This window comes from Candoia aspera, chromosome 1, assembly GCF_035149785.1.
Source record: "Candoia aspera isolate rCanAsp1 chromosome 1, rCanAsp1.hap2, whole genome shotgun sequence".
NCBI lineage: Eukaryota > Metazoa > Chordata > Lepidosauria > Squamata > Boidae > Candoia > Candoia aspera.
Window position 1 is genome coordinate 69727450 of NC_086153.1, and position 15150 is coordinate 69742599.

A 15150-nucleotide genomic window follows, 5' to 3' on the forward strand; every position below is an offset into this window, starting at 1 on the left:
GTGCAACAACCATAAAAAGGCATTTGTATTAATAGTCATGTAAAGTGAAATTAGATTTCATGTGTTTAAATTAATGGTTAATAAAGTACCATAAAATCTAGTGCATACATTTTGAAATATGAGTAAGAATATTTTAAGTTTTTATATTTTTTTCTTCCTATCTTTTTCTTTTTAAATTATTATATGTATATATATTTACAGCTTTTATTTGTTAATTCAAATTATATTTTCTTACACTATGTATAAATTTGATATTTGCCTGTTTTTTCCTTCTTTTTCTAAGAAAAGGGGCATTTTTAATGAAGCATTGTGACCTTCTGTTTAAAACAATAAACCATGCATTTTGTGTTGATATTGTGCAAGCAAGCATATTGAGAGCTATGCACAGACCACATTTTTTATATTTGAAGAATGCTTTGATATACACACAACCATTCCAACCATTTTTATGTCAGGAAAAAACATAACTGCCCTGTGGAAAGTGCTTTAAGCTAGATTTCAAAAGGAACAAAGGATTGGAATTAGCAGTCTGAATAGTTCTTGCAAATCAAGAAAGCCTTGATAAAAATAATAACAAGAAATTTGGCAGTTGTGTTGCAGAGATACTCACTGCAATATGGAAGAACCCTTTTATAATTATTCCCAGGCATATTTTATAAATGGTCTTTTTAATTAGTTTTTTCCTTTTATCTTCTCTTGTTTTACTTTTTCTCTCTGTCTTGTTGTGTTGTGGAATTTAGTTGGATTTGAGTTGTTTTATTTTTACTGTTTGCTGGGCTGATGCACCTTCACGTATTAGATAACAAAGGAGGAGATGAGTTACCATAGAGACCCATGACATTTTTGACATTAGGAAACGTAACAAATAAGTTAACCATGTGGCTTATAAGGATTTGTTTTCTTTAAATGACATGCATCAGCAATCTCCATGACTCCACAAATCACAAAGTCTTCTTTTTCATTCACATTTGCATTTTTGTATATCAATAATACGTGATAAAATGTACTGCAAAATGTTAGTATTCCTTGTCTTGTTCTTGTTTCTGGTAAGAATTTAGAATGTTTAAAATCTTTTCTCAATTAGTGTATTTTCTCAGTGCTCTTGAGTAACTTTCTGAAAATAAACTGTTTTTCGTATATCCATCCATCCACCACACCCATACGCAGCAGTTCACTGGAACCCTCCCCCCCCATCTTAGAACAGAAGTGGTATGTCTCATCTGGCCTGACTTAGAGCCATCTGTAAGAAACTCCACCTCATTTTCCCAAGCTAGGGCAGATATAGTAAGCCACGCAAAAGTCTGCCATTACCACCTGGATGGGTAGCTAATGACCAGTCTTTTGAATAACATCTTGCAAAGTCTTTATAGATTTCAGCAATAGGCTTCAAGACCACAAAGCCAGCAGAAGGTTTTTCCTCCTTCAGTTGCCATTTGTACAGGTCCTAATATCCATGGCTATTGTGTGCAGCAATCAGTACATGTTATTCCCTTTCCTCTGGACAATGAATTTCTACTTACAAGGATTGTTTGAGAATGTCAAACCAGCTTCTATATCAGTCCTGATGCAACCAGTTAACAAAACCTGGGTGACATTTTAGAAATCATTGCCCAACAAAAATCAGACCAGTAACTGCTTCCGTTTTCTAAAAAGTCATTCAGGTCGTCTTTAATATTGTTTTTTAATCAATAGTTTTCAGTCAACCTAAGGAACAATTATTTTTATATTTATGTTAATAATTTTTATATCATCCAATCTAAAGATTCTTGGTGTTGTACAACACTATAAATGAAGCATCCAAAAATTCTCTCAATTAAAACTCATTTAAAATGCACAGTATGATTTAAAATTTACAATGGTTCTTTAATACTCGAAGGTATCAAAATCCTGTTTGTAAAGGAAAACTTTACCATCTTCTTCAGTGTTAAAAATAAGAAGGCCAGACACATCTCTTGGGGATAATGTGTTCCAGAATTTGGAGGCTGCCACTGAGAAGGCCTACCTTCTGGTCCATGCTCCCATTGCCAAGAGATGTCTAGATGTCCTCACAAAACCATACTGGGTAAGGCAGTCCCTTAATAGGAGGGTTGTTTGATCTATATTATTATTCTCAGAGTACATTCTTCAGCATGAGCAATTCATTCTATAAAACGTGGCTCTTCCTTATTTCCCCTAACCACAGCACAAATGTTCCCCAAAAAAAGCAACTTCTTTTTTTCTGCCATATCATCATGGGGTTGCCTTCATCTTATCCCTAACTCAATTCTCAGGCAGCATAATGTCATCCTTAACTGTCCTGGTATTGAAATAGTGTTATTGTCTTCTCCCAACACGCTCTTTTCTGTGGATGTGATCTGCCATGCTTCACTGATCATTTGGTTACTAATGTGGTATGGGGTTGGGACTACCCAGCTTCTATTGGCTACTTTAGGCTGCTGTGGGTATTTCCCATCCCCCAAGGTCACTGGGAACTTTGCTTCATGGCTATTTTGTCTTGGACTGCAAGAGAGACTGGATATTTTGCTTCTTCAGAGGCATATAATCCCCGAATGGTTGTTTCTACAGTATACTGCTTTTCAGGTTTTACACAAACTCATAATAAACACATGTGAAGCACTTTGGGGTAAGCAGTGTAGGGAGAGTGCAGAAAAGGAGTAAGAAATACTAAGCCAAAGAAAGTAAACATCAGAGATAAGGAAAAATAAAAGCAACATAGCCAAGTCTATTTTACACCAACAAATTCACTGTATTATACTTTTCTATCCTTGCAAACTGGCATTGCTTCATACATCATGCTTTCTTCATTAAACTTCTCACATTTTTTTTCAAGGATCTCATTGATTCCATCTAAGCATATCTAGCTCAATTTTCCCCTTCCTCTCAACCTATTCACTCTTCCTTCCTATACTTATTTTGGAGTGGGATTCTCATTCATTCTCTCAATATGGCCAAATCACCTCAACATATTTCTTTTGTACTTGTCACTCCACATCCACATGCATTTAGTACCTATTCATAATTTTCTCTCTCTTCTTGGTTAATCACACCTACTTCTTAAATACACCTTTCACCCTGAATTCAACTTACTTTTATGTTTTTTCCTGATATATCCAGCTCTCATTTCTATATAATTTAGTGGGAGAAGCATGTTCTCATACCCCTTTTGACAAACACTCATTCATCATAACAGACCATATATTACCTCTGATCCTTTTACCAGTATTTTTACATCTTAAATTTCTCATTAATTATATCTTTAATAAACATTCTACCAAGGTATAGGCATTCACCTACTTGGTTTAGTTTTCACCATTTATGTATAATTTATGCTCACTCACTGTTTTCCTTGTCAAAGACCAACACCTACCTTGGTGTTTAATATTTTATCAGTGTCAGTGTAAGTTAAAATGTGTTTTAATGTGTTTAATATGAAGTATACCCTTCACATGGTCACTCATGCCCTGGTCATCTCCCAGATAGACTACTGCAATGCGTTCTACATGGGGCTACGCTTGAAGAGTATCTGGAAGCTACAGCTGATCCAAAATGCAGTCACACGGGCAATTCTTGGTGCCCCTAGATTGGCACATGTTACACCATTGCTTCGTGAGCTGCATTGGGTACCAGTCTGCTTCCAGATGCAATTCAAGGTGTTGGTTATTACCTTTAAAGCCCTTTATGGCATGGGTCCAGGGTACCTGAGGGACCATCTCATCCCCATTGTATCAACCCGTGCCACCCAATCATGCAGAGAGGGCATGTTACAGATCCTGTCTGTAAGAGAATTCCATCTGGCGGGGTCCAGGAAGCGGGCCTTCTCTGCAGTGGCTCCCGCCCTCTTGAACATCCTTCCCCCAGAGATAAGACAGATTCCATCTCTCACAGCCTTCTGAAAACAATTGAAGACCTGGTTCTGCCACCTCTCCTGGGGTGGGAGGGGAAATAATCCCACCTGGAAATGGTTAGTGCCCTTTAGATACACGTGAATGATATTCCAGCTGTTATTGTCATCTGGATTTCATATTGTATTTATGCTTAATATTATATTTATATTTATTTATGGTATTTTAATGCTTTTATCTTTGTTGTAAACTGCCCAGAGTCCCCCCTTTGGGGGGAGATGGGTGGTGGCTAAATTTATAAATAAATAAAGTATAGACTTCATTGACCTGATTGTCTTGTTCATGTTTATCTTCCTTTCAATATGTAGTACAGCCAGGTCAGTATTTTCAGTTTTATTCATTAATATTTATTCATGCTTCTCCCCAGAAGCAATCTGCAAATCTGTTGCTACTTAACACAGAAGAAAAATTCTCATTAAAACAGAATTTCTTCTAATGGAAAAATATTTGTCTCATAGTGAAAATATAATGCAAAATTTAACACTGTGCTTTTTGTTTCTATTATTATCCTAGTTGCCTTGTTAATCTTATTCCGAGAGATGGTCAACATAGGAAGATAGAGATCAAACAACTGGTCTAACTCAGTACTATTTGCACTGACTAGCAGAATCTCTTTAGAGGTTTTCTCCCAATATAACCTTTGTATTTTACTTAATATTATACTTATATTACTTACATACATACATATATATATATTTATATATATATATACATGCATACACACACACACACACACACACACATATATATATATATAATATGTATTATATATAATAATAATATACTTTAGAGCCTCGTGTGGGGCAGAGTGGTAGGCAGAGTTCAATCCCAGGGGAAGCTGGATTCTCAGGTAGCCAGCTCAACTCTACTCAGCCTTCCATCCTTCTGAGGTCGGTAAAATGAGTTACCAGCTTGCTGGGGAAGGCAATGGCAAACCACCCTGCTCTATAGTCTGCCAAGAAAATGTTGCAAAAGTGGCGTCCCCTCAAAGGATCAGACATGACTCGGTGCTTGCATAGGGGACCTTTCACCTCACATTATACTTAACACGCTTCAGATTTTATTTTCAACCAGATAATATAATAAAACTTAACATTTTTGAAATCTAAGTCATATGGTTTTTTAAAAAATGAAATCAATTTTAAAATGCCTTTATTTTAATATACACTTAACTGAGAGTTCATGTCACATTCTTTTATTTAATGCCAACCATGTAAATTATGGATGAACTATCAGGTGAAAAGTAATGAATTAATAAATAAAAAGCACCTTTTCACCTGGAAGCCTGGTAAATTTCACAACCAAGGATAAGAATTATTCTGCCCAAAGAATTATTCAGTTATAATAAATTCATGGCCAAGTTTCTTTGCTTCTGTAGAAACATTGAATCTAATTTTCTTGAGAATATGGTCAAAGATTAAATAAAAGATCACCTAAAATGTTTGTTTTCATTCCACATAATTCCTGCCTTTACCGAGAGAGAGAGTAGCAGGATTAGTAAAGGACTGTGTCTGAGATGTTAGAGATTCCTATCACCATTTAAGTTAAGCAGCACTAGACTAATTGAGAGGCAAAAATAGATCCTAATATCACTTACTTAATGTTCACTATGATCCTAAACATATTTAAATCTGAAATTAGATAGCATTTTTAATCATTAGTGCTAATTTGGGAACAAAATATGGCCTTACAAAGTAGAAAGGGTAGGATTTTTCAGAGACACAATGCAGTAGAGGAAGTATATGTGGAGTAGTGAGCACAAGTCCCCCACCCACCGCTTCCTGGTATCCAAACTCCAGATGTTCAGTCCAGGCAGACACTGAAGATTGTACCCTCCCGCCTATCGTAAGAGTGCCCTTGCAGATAGCTGATGCGTTTCTGAAATGGGAACCTTTGAAAACCTGTACTGTGTTTTCTTTGTGTCTTCTCAGAGTTGCTCTTGTGGAAAATATTCCTGAAGGCATAAACTATTCAGACAGTGCACCATCCCATTTGTCTCTTTTCCAAGGGTGGATGAATTTACTTAATATGGCTAAAACATCTGTTGACATAGTGTCTTCCCAATGGAACCTCAGTCACAGTCATCCAACTGCATGGCAGGTACATGTTTTACATTTTTCAAGTCTTGATTGTCTGCTTGGTTTACATTTTACAGTTCAGTCTTGCCTGAGTCTGAATCATTCAGGTTTAGTAAAAATAAGAAAATAACTTCAGGTTATTCTCATTCTGAGATTGAACCAATTGCCCATAGAATAGTCTCTCAGAGTAAGTATTAATATTTCGGGTCATATGATAAGTTTAATGCTGAAAACTATGATACCAGATTGTAAAGAGAGTTTCCCTAGCTTGATCATGGGCTTTTTTGTGTTTTATTATACTGCTATTTTTCATACGCATTTAGAAAGAAAATAAAGTTCTTTCCCTAAAGAAATCTCTTTCAAAATTACTAAATTAGTTTACATATTCTAATAAACCATCCTGACACTTTCCTGACTGTTGAATTGCAATGATGCCAGCTGGGATTCTGGGAGTTGTAATTTAAGGAAGATGCCAAGCTGGGGAAGGCTGCAGTAGAAGATAGATGATGCCCATTTTGTCAGTCAAACCACTTAGCACTTTCTGACTGTTCTCTGGTAACATGTCAGTTTATCACAGCAATTTCAAGTAGTCTGATCATTTTTTTTCTGTAGTTAGAACAAAAAGTATTTCTAATATATGGCAAAAGCAATTATTTCTGCTCTCTGCAAAGTCTCATTATAATGAGAAAGAAACTTGATTGTCTAAATTACTTTAGTTTTATAAAAACATTGATACAATACTTTTTAAAACTTCTGAGGTATCCAATAAACATGAAAAATATATTTTGATGAATTAATCTCATGTTAAGACTATAAGGACTATAATTAATATTCTTTAACTACAAGATCACAAATTTGTTAAAATAGGATATTCCTTCTCTACAACCCAAATTTCCTACAAACTACCAATAACTTCAGCTATATATAAGAAATTCAGTATGTTTGTTTTAAAATACTATATTTACAGCCCACCTCAATCTAAATGGACTCATTGGAAGGTTTAGTCTCTTCCAAAATACTTTGTAATAGAACGAGTGATTTAGAGATTTAGGAGTTGCTAATAATTCAGATCTGAATTGTGTAGTTAAAAGGTGTTTTAACTGAATGTATTGGCAGATATTGTGGGGAGAAGGCAATCCTATAGATATCCAGGTTCTGAACCATGCAAGGCTTTAAAGCTGAAAGACAGCACCTCGAATTGTACCTGCAACCAGTGCAGCTGTTGAAGTAGGACTGTTATATGGGTGATTTGGGAAGCACCCTTAACTCCACAAGCAGCCACATTCTGAGCCATTTTCAGCTTGTGAGTGCACTTCCAGGACAGAGCACGTAGAATGCATTGCTATAGTCCATTTGAGAGGTGACTGAGGCATGAGTGCTGGTGAATAGAGCCTCCTGTTCCAGAGTGGATTGTAACTGGTACCCCAGGTGAAATTCCTGGCCTCAGCTGTCACTTGCTCATCAACTGGGATCGGAGAGTCCAGGGAGTATGTAGGGGCCTGCAACACCTTACATTTGAGGAGCCTCTCTCCCCATCACCGACCTGCTCAAAAAACATTACAAGCTAGTTCCATGTGTGTGTGTGTGTGTGTGTGTGTGTGTGTGTGCGCACGCGCACTTGCACATGGTGTATGACCGTGTCCAGAACTAAAGACAGCATTTCTCTTGAGTCAATTGGCTTCCAAACCCAAAGCACTGTGTTTTGCTGGGAATAAGCCTGCTCCTTCCCACCCAGGCCTTAACAGCTTCCAGACATGCTCAAAAAATGTAATCGGTATCATATCAAAGGATTTTTCTGCATTCAGTAGAGTCAGCATTACCAAATTCAAGTTTCTGTGACTGCATTTCTAAAATACTGATTAGCAACTTAATATTATCAGAAGCTTGCAATATTATCCTACCTTGCAACCTTGTCATCCTTTTAAAAAGCCAGAGTACATAAGATGAATTTTAGAAGCTATATAGTTTGCAATCTCTATGCCAAGGACGTTTTCAAAATTTAGCATCTAATTGCTCTTCAAAATTGCTCACTGATCTTTGTAATAGTGTAAAGACTTCCAGTCATGTTAACTTTTTGGCTTAAAATTAGACATCTTGCAAAATGTTCTTATTTAAGGTGAATGTAAGATATCATTCTGCTTGTTATTATCTTCATGGCTTTAGAAGCTTCAAATACTTCTGGATACTTCTTCTATAAGTTTTATAGAAGCGTTATCATACAATATAGTACAGTATATTATACACATGCACACGGACATGACGACATTGATTTTTTAAAAAACAATTTTTATTAAGAATTTTTTCAAAGATAAAAATAAACATGAAATAATATAAAGTAAGATTAAATAAAAGAAGAAGAAAAAAGTGATGTGAAGTGAAAAGGTAAGAAAAGTGTGAAAGGAAATACAAATAGAAGAAAGAAAAGAAATATAATTTTATTTACAGCAGTTACAAACTTACCCTCTTTCCTCCCTCATTAAACTTACATCATTATTCTCTTCTTTGCATAATCAACCCCTTTTAATCAGCAAATTCATAAATCATCAGTTCATTTTTTCTTCCATTTTCAGCAAAAAGTCTTTCCAGTCTTTAATAAAAGTACTTGTTTTATCCCTGTTTAGACAGGTGAATTTTGCCATTTCCATGAGTTCCATCATTTTTACAATCTATTCTTCCATTGTGGGTATTTCAGTGTTTTTCCATCTTTGTGCATACAATAGTCTCGCTGCAGTTACCATATACAAAATCAATCTTCCATAAGTCTTTTCTAATTGGTTATCCATAAGTCCCAATAAAAACAATTCTGGTTTCATTTGAATGTTAGTCTTTAGAATTCTTTGCATCATATTTATTTGTATCCAATATTTTTTGCTTTTTCGCAAGTCCACCTTGCATGGTAAAATGACCCTTTATGTTTTACACATTTCCAGCACTGATTAGAAGTACCATTATACATCTTAGCTAATTTCGCTGGCGTCATACACCAACGGTACATCATTTGGTAAAAATTCTCTCTTAAATCGTAACACATTGTGAATTTCAGTCCTTTTAACCACATTCTCTCCCGTTGGTCCATCTGTATATTATAACCAAAATTCTTAGCCCATGCACTGTTTAACTTGTTCTTCCTCTGTTTCAAATCTCAGCAAAAGTTTATGCACCTTAACAAATGTTCATCATTTGTACACAATTCAGTTTCAGATTCTGTTTTATGTTTTTCAATTCCAATTACTTTTTAATCTATATTAAAACTCTTAATTGTGCATATGAAAACCACTGAAAACTAAATCCCTCTGTAGTCAATTGTTCTCTTGACTTCATTTTAAGCTCCCCATGTTCCACAAACACATTGATTTGTATATAATGAAATCCCTGAAGATAGCTGCCCATCCCACCGGATCAGATAGGGTAGGCATGCTCTAGATCCTTTCCCTTAAATGCTGCCATCTTACAGGACCTAGGAAGTGTGCCTTTTCCGTGACAGCCCCTGCCCTGTGGAACACCCTTCTCCCTGAGGTCTGGCAGGCCCTCACCCTTTTAGCCTTCTGAAAAGCACTTAAGACCTGGGGTTTCCCCGAAGCACTGGGATAGGGTGAGATTGGCACAGAACGAACTTGTTGTGGGTTGCATGGGAAGGTTTAGCTGTGGTGCCTAGTCTTTTTCATGTTAAGGTTTTTATTTCATTGTTCCTATGTTGCTTTTATTTTTGGTTGTGAACCACCCAGAGTTTGGTTTAAGATGGGCAGCCATATAAATGCTTTACATAAATAAACAAATCTTTTCTTATAGGGGCAACATATTTTTGAAAAATTGGAAGAATTATTGTCCCAAAATATTGAAATCAAATTAGTGAGTGATGTTCTTCACAAGGAGTCCAAATTATTAAATGATTTGGAAAAAAAGGGTAAGGGTATGAGCTTTATTTTGTCTTATATTACTGTGATAAAGCTATCTTGCTTACATCTCATATGTGGGTTGTTGATACAGTGTGCAAAACTATTGGCTGGATTACACCTTGTAAGGTCAAGCATTTTTAATTTTCATTGATTTCTGTGGAAAAGTTGAACATGATTAAATATTTTGTGTTGAATAAATGCTTTCACTTCGATCAAATCATGACAATTCATATTAAAACAGAAAGCACTGTTGTTGGGTTTATAAATCTTTAACTTGATGCTGTTAATTAACAAAGAACAAACCTACAAGTGCACTCAGTTTTTTTCTGCAGTACCACAGATTCCCTCATTGGTCATCAAGAATAACCTTTCCAATTGAGAGTTATATAATTTTATGGTGGTGGAGTGAAACCTGTCTTCTTTGTTACTTAATTGTAAATCGTGATGATTTTAAAGCATAATCAATTCAAAATGGAAATATACCTTATAAATCACATATATTAATATGGCATACTCTGAGACTTTGTTGGAGGGGTATTCATAATACAGTTTTGTATTAATAAGTTCTAAACAAATAATTGAAGTTAAGCTCTCTGCATATTGGAAAATAAAAATCTATCAGTGTGATAAGAGAACCTGAACATTTTTCTATCCTTGTGATATAGCATTTAATAATATATAAGATTTTAAAAATGTATAAATAAAATGTAACTGTTTGTTACAGAATACAAATATAGATTTTAATCCATTATGTAGATTTCAGGTTTTTTGCCAATTTTATATGCATGGTGATGCAGTGTTCAGCCTTATTGAAATATATTTATTTTGTGGACTGCTGTATTTATTTGTTTCAGTTCTGTCAAATATTAAAATTTCACATTGTATTTGACAGATAATGAAGCAACATTGGACGGTCACAGTTTAGAATACCATTAATTGTTTAATTACTTTATTGGTAAAGTGTTTATATTGAAGATCTAGAGGATTGTGGTAATACTGTAATACTGTGTTTAACAGAACTTGGGTTTTTTTTTCTGAAATAAAAACACTTTGAGCCAAACAAATCAAAGCTATAAACTTATTTTCTTTTTTAAAAAGTATTTTATTTGTCTGCATTATTATTAAATTTAGAAACCAAACAAAAAATCCTGATAGGTAAAATTAACCCTTGTACTATGAGTATCTATGTCTAAGGGCATTATTTGCATGATTGCAGCATATGACAAAGTACTAAGAAGTTACCTAAGTGGTGTGTTTCTAAATTACATCCAAATCTAGTACTTACATGCTTAGGGTGCAGCCTGTCTACTTGTAATGACAAGCAATTGAAAATGAATGGTCTTTTATCACCAGTATGATAAAGGATACATTTTCTATAACTGTATAACTAAATAACTAAATAAATACTTGCAAATTTGAAAACACTCGTTTTTCCACTGTCCTATATACTTATTTTACAATATTTTACAAACGCTATTGTAACAAATATAATTACTTAAAAATGCAAGGCTAACATGGAAGACATAGATGGAATTTGCCTAAATTGTAATCTGTTCTGTTTTGTGGAGATGTTTTAAGAACGCTAATGTTTATTAATATGAAAAATAATGTATAAATTACTTATACATTTTAATGTAATTAAATGTATATTTAATTAATGTACATTAAAAGTTCTAAGAAAAAGGGATATATTTGAAACCTGAAGTTTTTCCGTTCAGGCTCAAAATTTAATTGATCTGTTTAGCTGTTTTATAATATTTTAATTTCAATACCACAGCAACTCATTCTAAAATTTAATGTTAAATTAAATTGATTGCTATTATCTTACAATGTGAGTTTAGATGTAAATGTGGTAAAAAAGGTTGGTTTACTATTTCTGAAGAATATTATTATTAAAGTTATTAATTTTCCTAATATTCTTCTTCAGAAAATACACAGAGACAGGAAATTAAGCATAATGGACAGATTCTAAAACTGAAATGGCAATCAATCATAAATTATTATTCTGATTATTAAATATGGCATTTATAGCTTCTTAATATAAGCCGTATGGAAATGGGTAACTGGGATAGATACAGGTTTGTTGAAATAATCACAGTCTACTAGATTTCTATCTGTAAAATACTTTCAGTACACTCAGTTGTTCAAAATCAAGAATTGTCTGATACAGCATTTTGAAAAATAGTTCTAAATGTTCTTTTTTAAAGGCAAGACTGCATTTTGGTGAGGGAATGTGCCAAACACTAAACGGAGAAGCACAGGGATTTTTTGCCCCCTCTGTATGTTTAGTTCATTACTATTTCTGTTTGTTTTATATTGGGAAGAAGGAGCTGAATCATGGTGATATTTTCTGATTTAAATATTACCGCTTGGGGAATCCTCTGTTTATTTGTTGATGCATGCTATTTATGTTTCTTTTTATGTGGATTTTTTTTATCAATTAGAAAGATTGTTGATATGAAGCCCCATGCTAATTATAATTTTATATCTGGTAAGACATGGGAAATTCATAAAATAGAACATCTTATTTTTTTCCTTTGGAATATTTTGTTATATTACTGGATTAAACAGAAGATAATGGAAGCATAGAAATAAATTGGCATTGTAAGTCCAACAGTAACTTTTTTGAATCCTGACTGAGTTGTGAACTAACATTTAACAAAATAAAAACAGTGAAATAATATAATTTAAACCAATATCACAATAATAATTTTAAAAGAAACTTTAAAAGGGGGGACCTGAAAAAACTACGTTATAAACAGAACTCCAAAAACGTTGACCATTTTGCTTGAAAGTCTTTCCCTTTGTGTGTGGGGGGGTGATTAATTCAAATGATGACAGAACAATCCACTGCTGCAACTCAGGTGTAGATTTCTCTTTTTAATAACCTCTCTCTGTTTTTTACACTTTTATGTAACTCATAATTTACTCTCAGTATTTACTGTGTCCCTGTTCACGCACTGAAAGGGTCTACTGTGTTGCCTAGTGAAGGTACATGTTCATCGATATTCAGCTCCCCAATGTTTTAAACCATTACGGTGTCAACATTCAATTATTCAAGATGCTCTATGGGAATGTCAGCTAATTCTTGCACAAAGTTTCATTAACCAAATATTAGAGGGAGAGAGACAGGATCAGTGCTTTTACTGTTAAAAGATATTCTGAAGCCTAAGGTTAGATGCATTGCCTCTATTTGGGAGGTGGGAGGTAAAAGTTAAAGAAAACTCCCATTCTAGAACTTCTTTGTAATTCACCAGCACATAAAAATCAGGCTCATTTTCTCATTCACTTTGCAGGGAAGTGTGAAACCAGATGCTGTGATGAGATGGCCAACAGAATGATGGTAAGTTACCCTGGAATGAGAAAATAATGCGGAAATTTAGACTTGCATAAATAAAAGAAAAAGAAATTTGGAAAAGAAAAATTGGAAAATCTCCCTTAAGTTCCCATGGAGCTTCTATATTTGAATGTTGACGCTTGTGGATTCAGTGTGATCCAGTGAATTGTATTTGTACTTGGATGTGAACTTTGACTTTACTCCCAGCTCTTCCATAGACTTGCTAGGTGATCTGGAGCCATTAATCTGCCAGTCTGCATAAATGAAAGAACATATTAAGTTCTATTCAAATGAACAAGCAGCATGAAACCTACTTGAAACTGCATTATAGTGGTGGCCTTTCCATATAGACAGTCATTTTATTACATGCTACTACTGTACACAGTTTTCTCTACCCTTTTACAAAGTGCCAATAAGAGTATTTCAAAACTGCAGATCCACATGATGAATTCTTGGGCATAAATGGCAAGCCATATAGAATGTATGCCCTTCCGATTTTATTTCAAGCTATCTCTACCTTGCTGTTCACGTGCATCTGCAATGGGGAAGGGTGAAAGAGAAATTCCAAATCATAAAGCAAGCCTAATCACATGAATTAAATGTATCATGCAGTACCAAACAATTGACTTAACATATTTATAGGATACTCTGATAAATGTTTCATATCACTGGGAAGCTACGGCATCTGTTGGGCAAGAGATATGCAGACCAGACTTTCACTCTTTAGGAGATTATTCAAGCACATTGGAATGTGAGAAGGAACATTGAATTAGAAAAAACGAATGATAGAAGTGAATAAAATCAGTATATGATGGAAGTAAACTTGCCCCAGAATAAATGGAATGCTTCGGAAATGGCTCAGCACTGAGTAGGAAATAATATGTGTTATACACATATCTGTGATTTATGTAATTATGGACAAATACATAATGGAATGCTTGTGGTGACATTAGAGGTACTGTATGTTAGTTGGGAATGTGAATGTCTGTGTACGGGACTTTCCTATGCAGATGAAGCCCAAACAAATTGCAGCAAGTTTAAGATAGATTATATAAGGCAATGAAGTATGGCTCAGAAGTTAATGTTTCAGATTATCAATTGTATCTAACAGGAAAATGGAGTGACTGACTATGTATGTTGTGCATAAATGCTGAAAAGTTAAAGCAGGTAGACGAAGGTATGTACCTTAGAACAGTGTTTATTCAAGATGAGACAGATAACATTTTAAGACATGCAGATGCTGGTAGAAAATAGTGGATAGTAAGTGGTCTTTTGTAAGGAATCTGTGCCAAGGTGTAGTGAATAATAGTGTAAACTAGATTTATGAATATTTCTTGTACATTTCTTAACTCATGCCTTAATTCCTGTGGCTTACTAGTTCTTACTCCTTTTCTGCACTGTGAAGAATTCTGCTTACTGTGAAAGGGAATAGCATGATTTATGTATGTTGATCAGAGGTGAGTGATCACCATAAAGGTTGAAGGGAAAAATAATAAAAATCTACCACACAAATGTTGTCTAAACTGTTAAGTGTAATATTTGTGTGAGGTAAATATATATTTTGTTCCTTTATTTCTCAGTAAGACATACCATATTTGTCTTTGAGCATAAATACTTGCAAAATACTTATTGGTTATGTGACAATAGTATAAAGCACAAACTATTTATACTAGGTATAATGGTGTGGATAAAGGAATCTAGAACATTAGAAAGAATGTAGAACATGTGAATTTTCCTGTGATCTCAGAGATATCTTCTACTGTAGTGTCCTATGGTGCTGGAAAGTAGGTTAATATTAGAAAATATAAGTTGCTTTTGTGATTGAATACTCAAATATATGAACAATGTAAATTGGCCTGTGCCAACACTTGATGAGAGATACGAAATCTATTACAAAATTTCACAATGCAGCTATTAAATAAATTCAAACCACTGGG

The 15150-nt window shown here is 34.4% G+C and overlaps 1 protein-coding gene across 1 annotated transcript in view; it reads left to right on the forward strand.

Moving 5' to 3' along the window:
- The window catches only part of PLD5 (phospholipase D family member 5), a 116024-nt gene that overhangs the window by 76001 nt on the left and 24873 nt on the right, over positions 1 to 15150 (forward strand). The window contains exons 3-4 of the mRNA XM_063306309.1: positions 5834 to 6002; positions 9770 to 9884. Of these exons, the coding sequence (XP_063162379.1) occupies positions 5834 to 6002; positions 9770 to 9884 (284 nt within the window). The remainder of the gene's footprint in view (positions 1 to 5833; positions 6003 to 9769; positions 9885 to 15150) is intronic.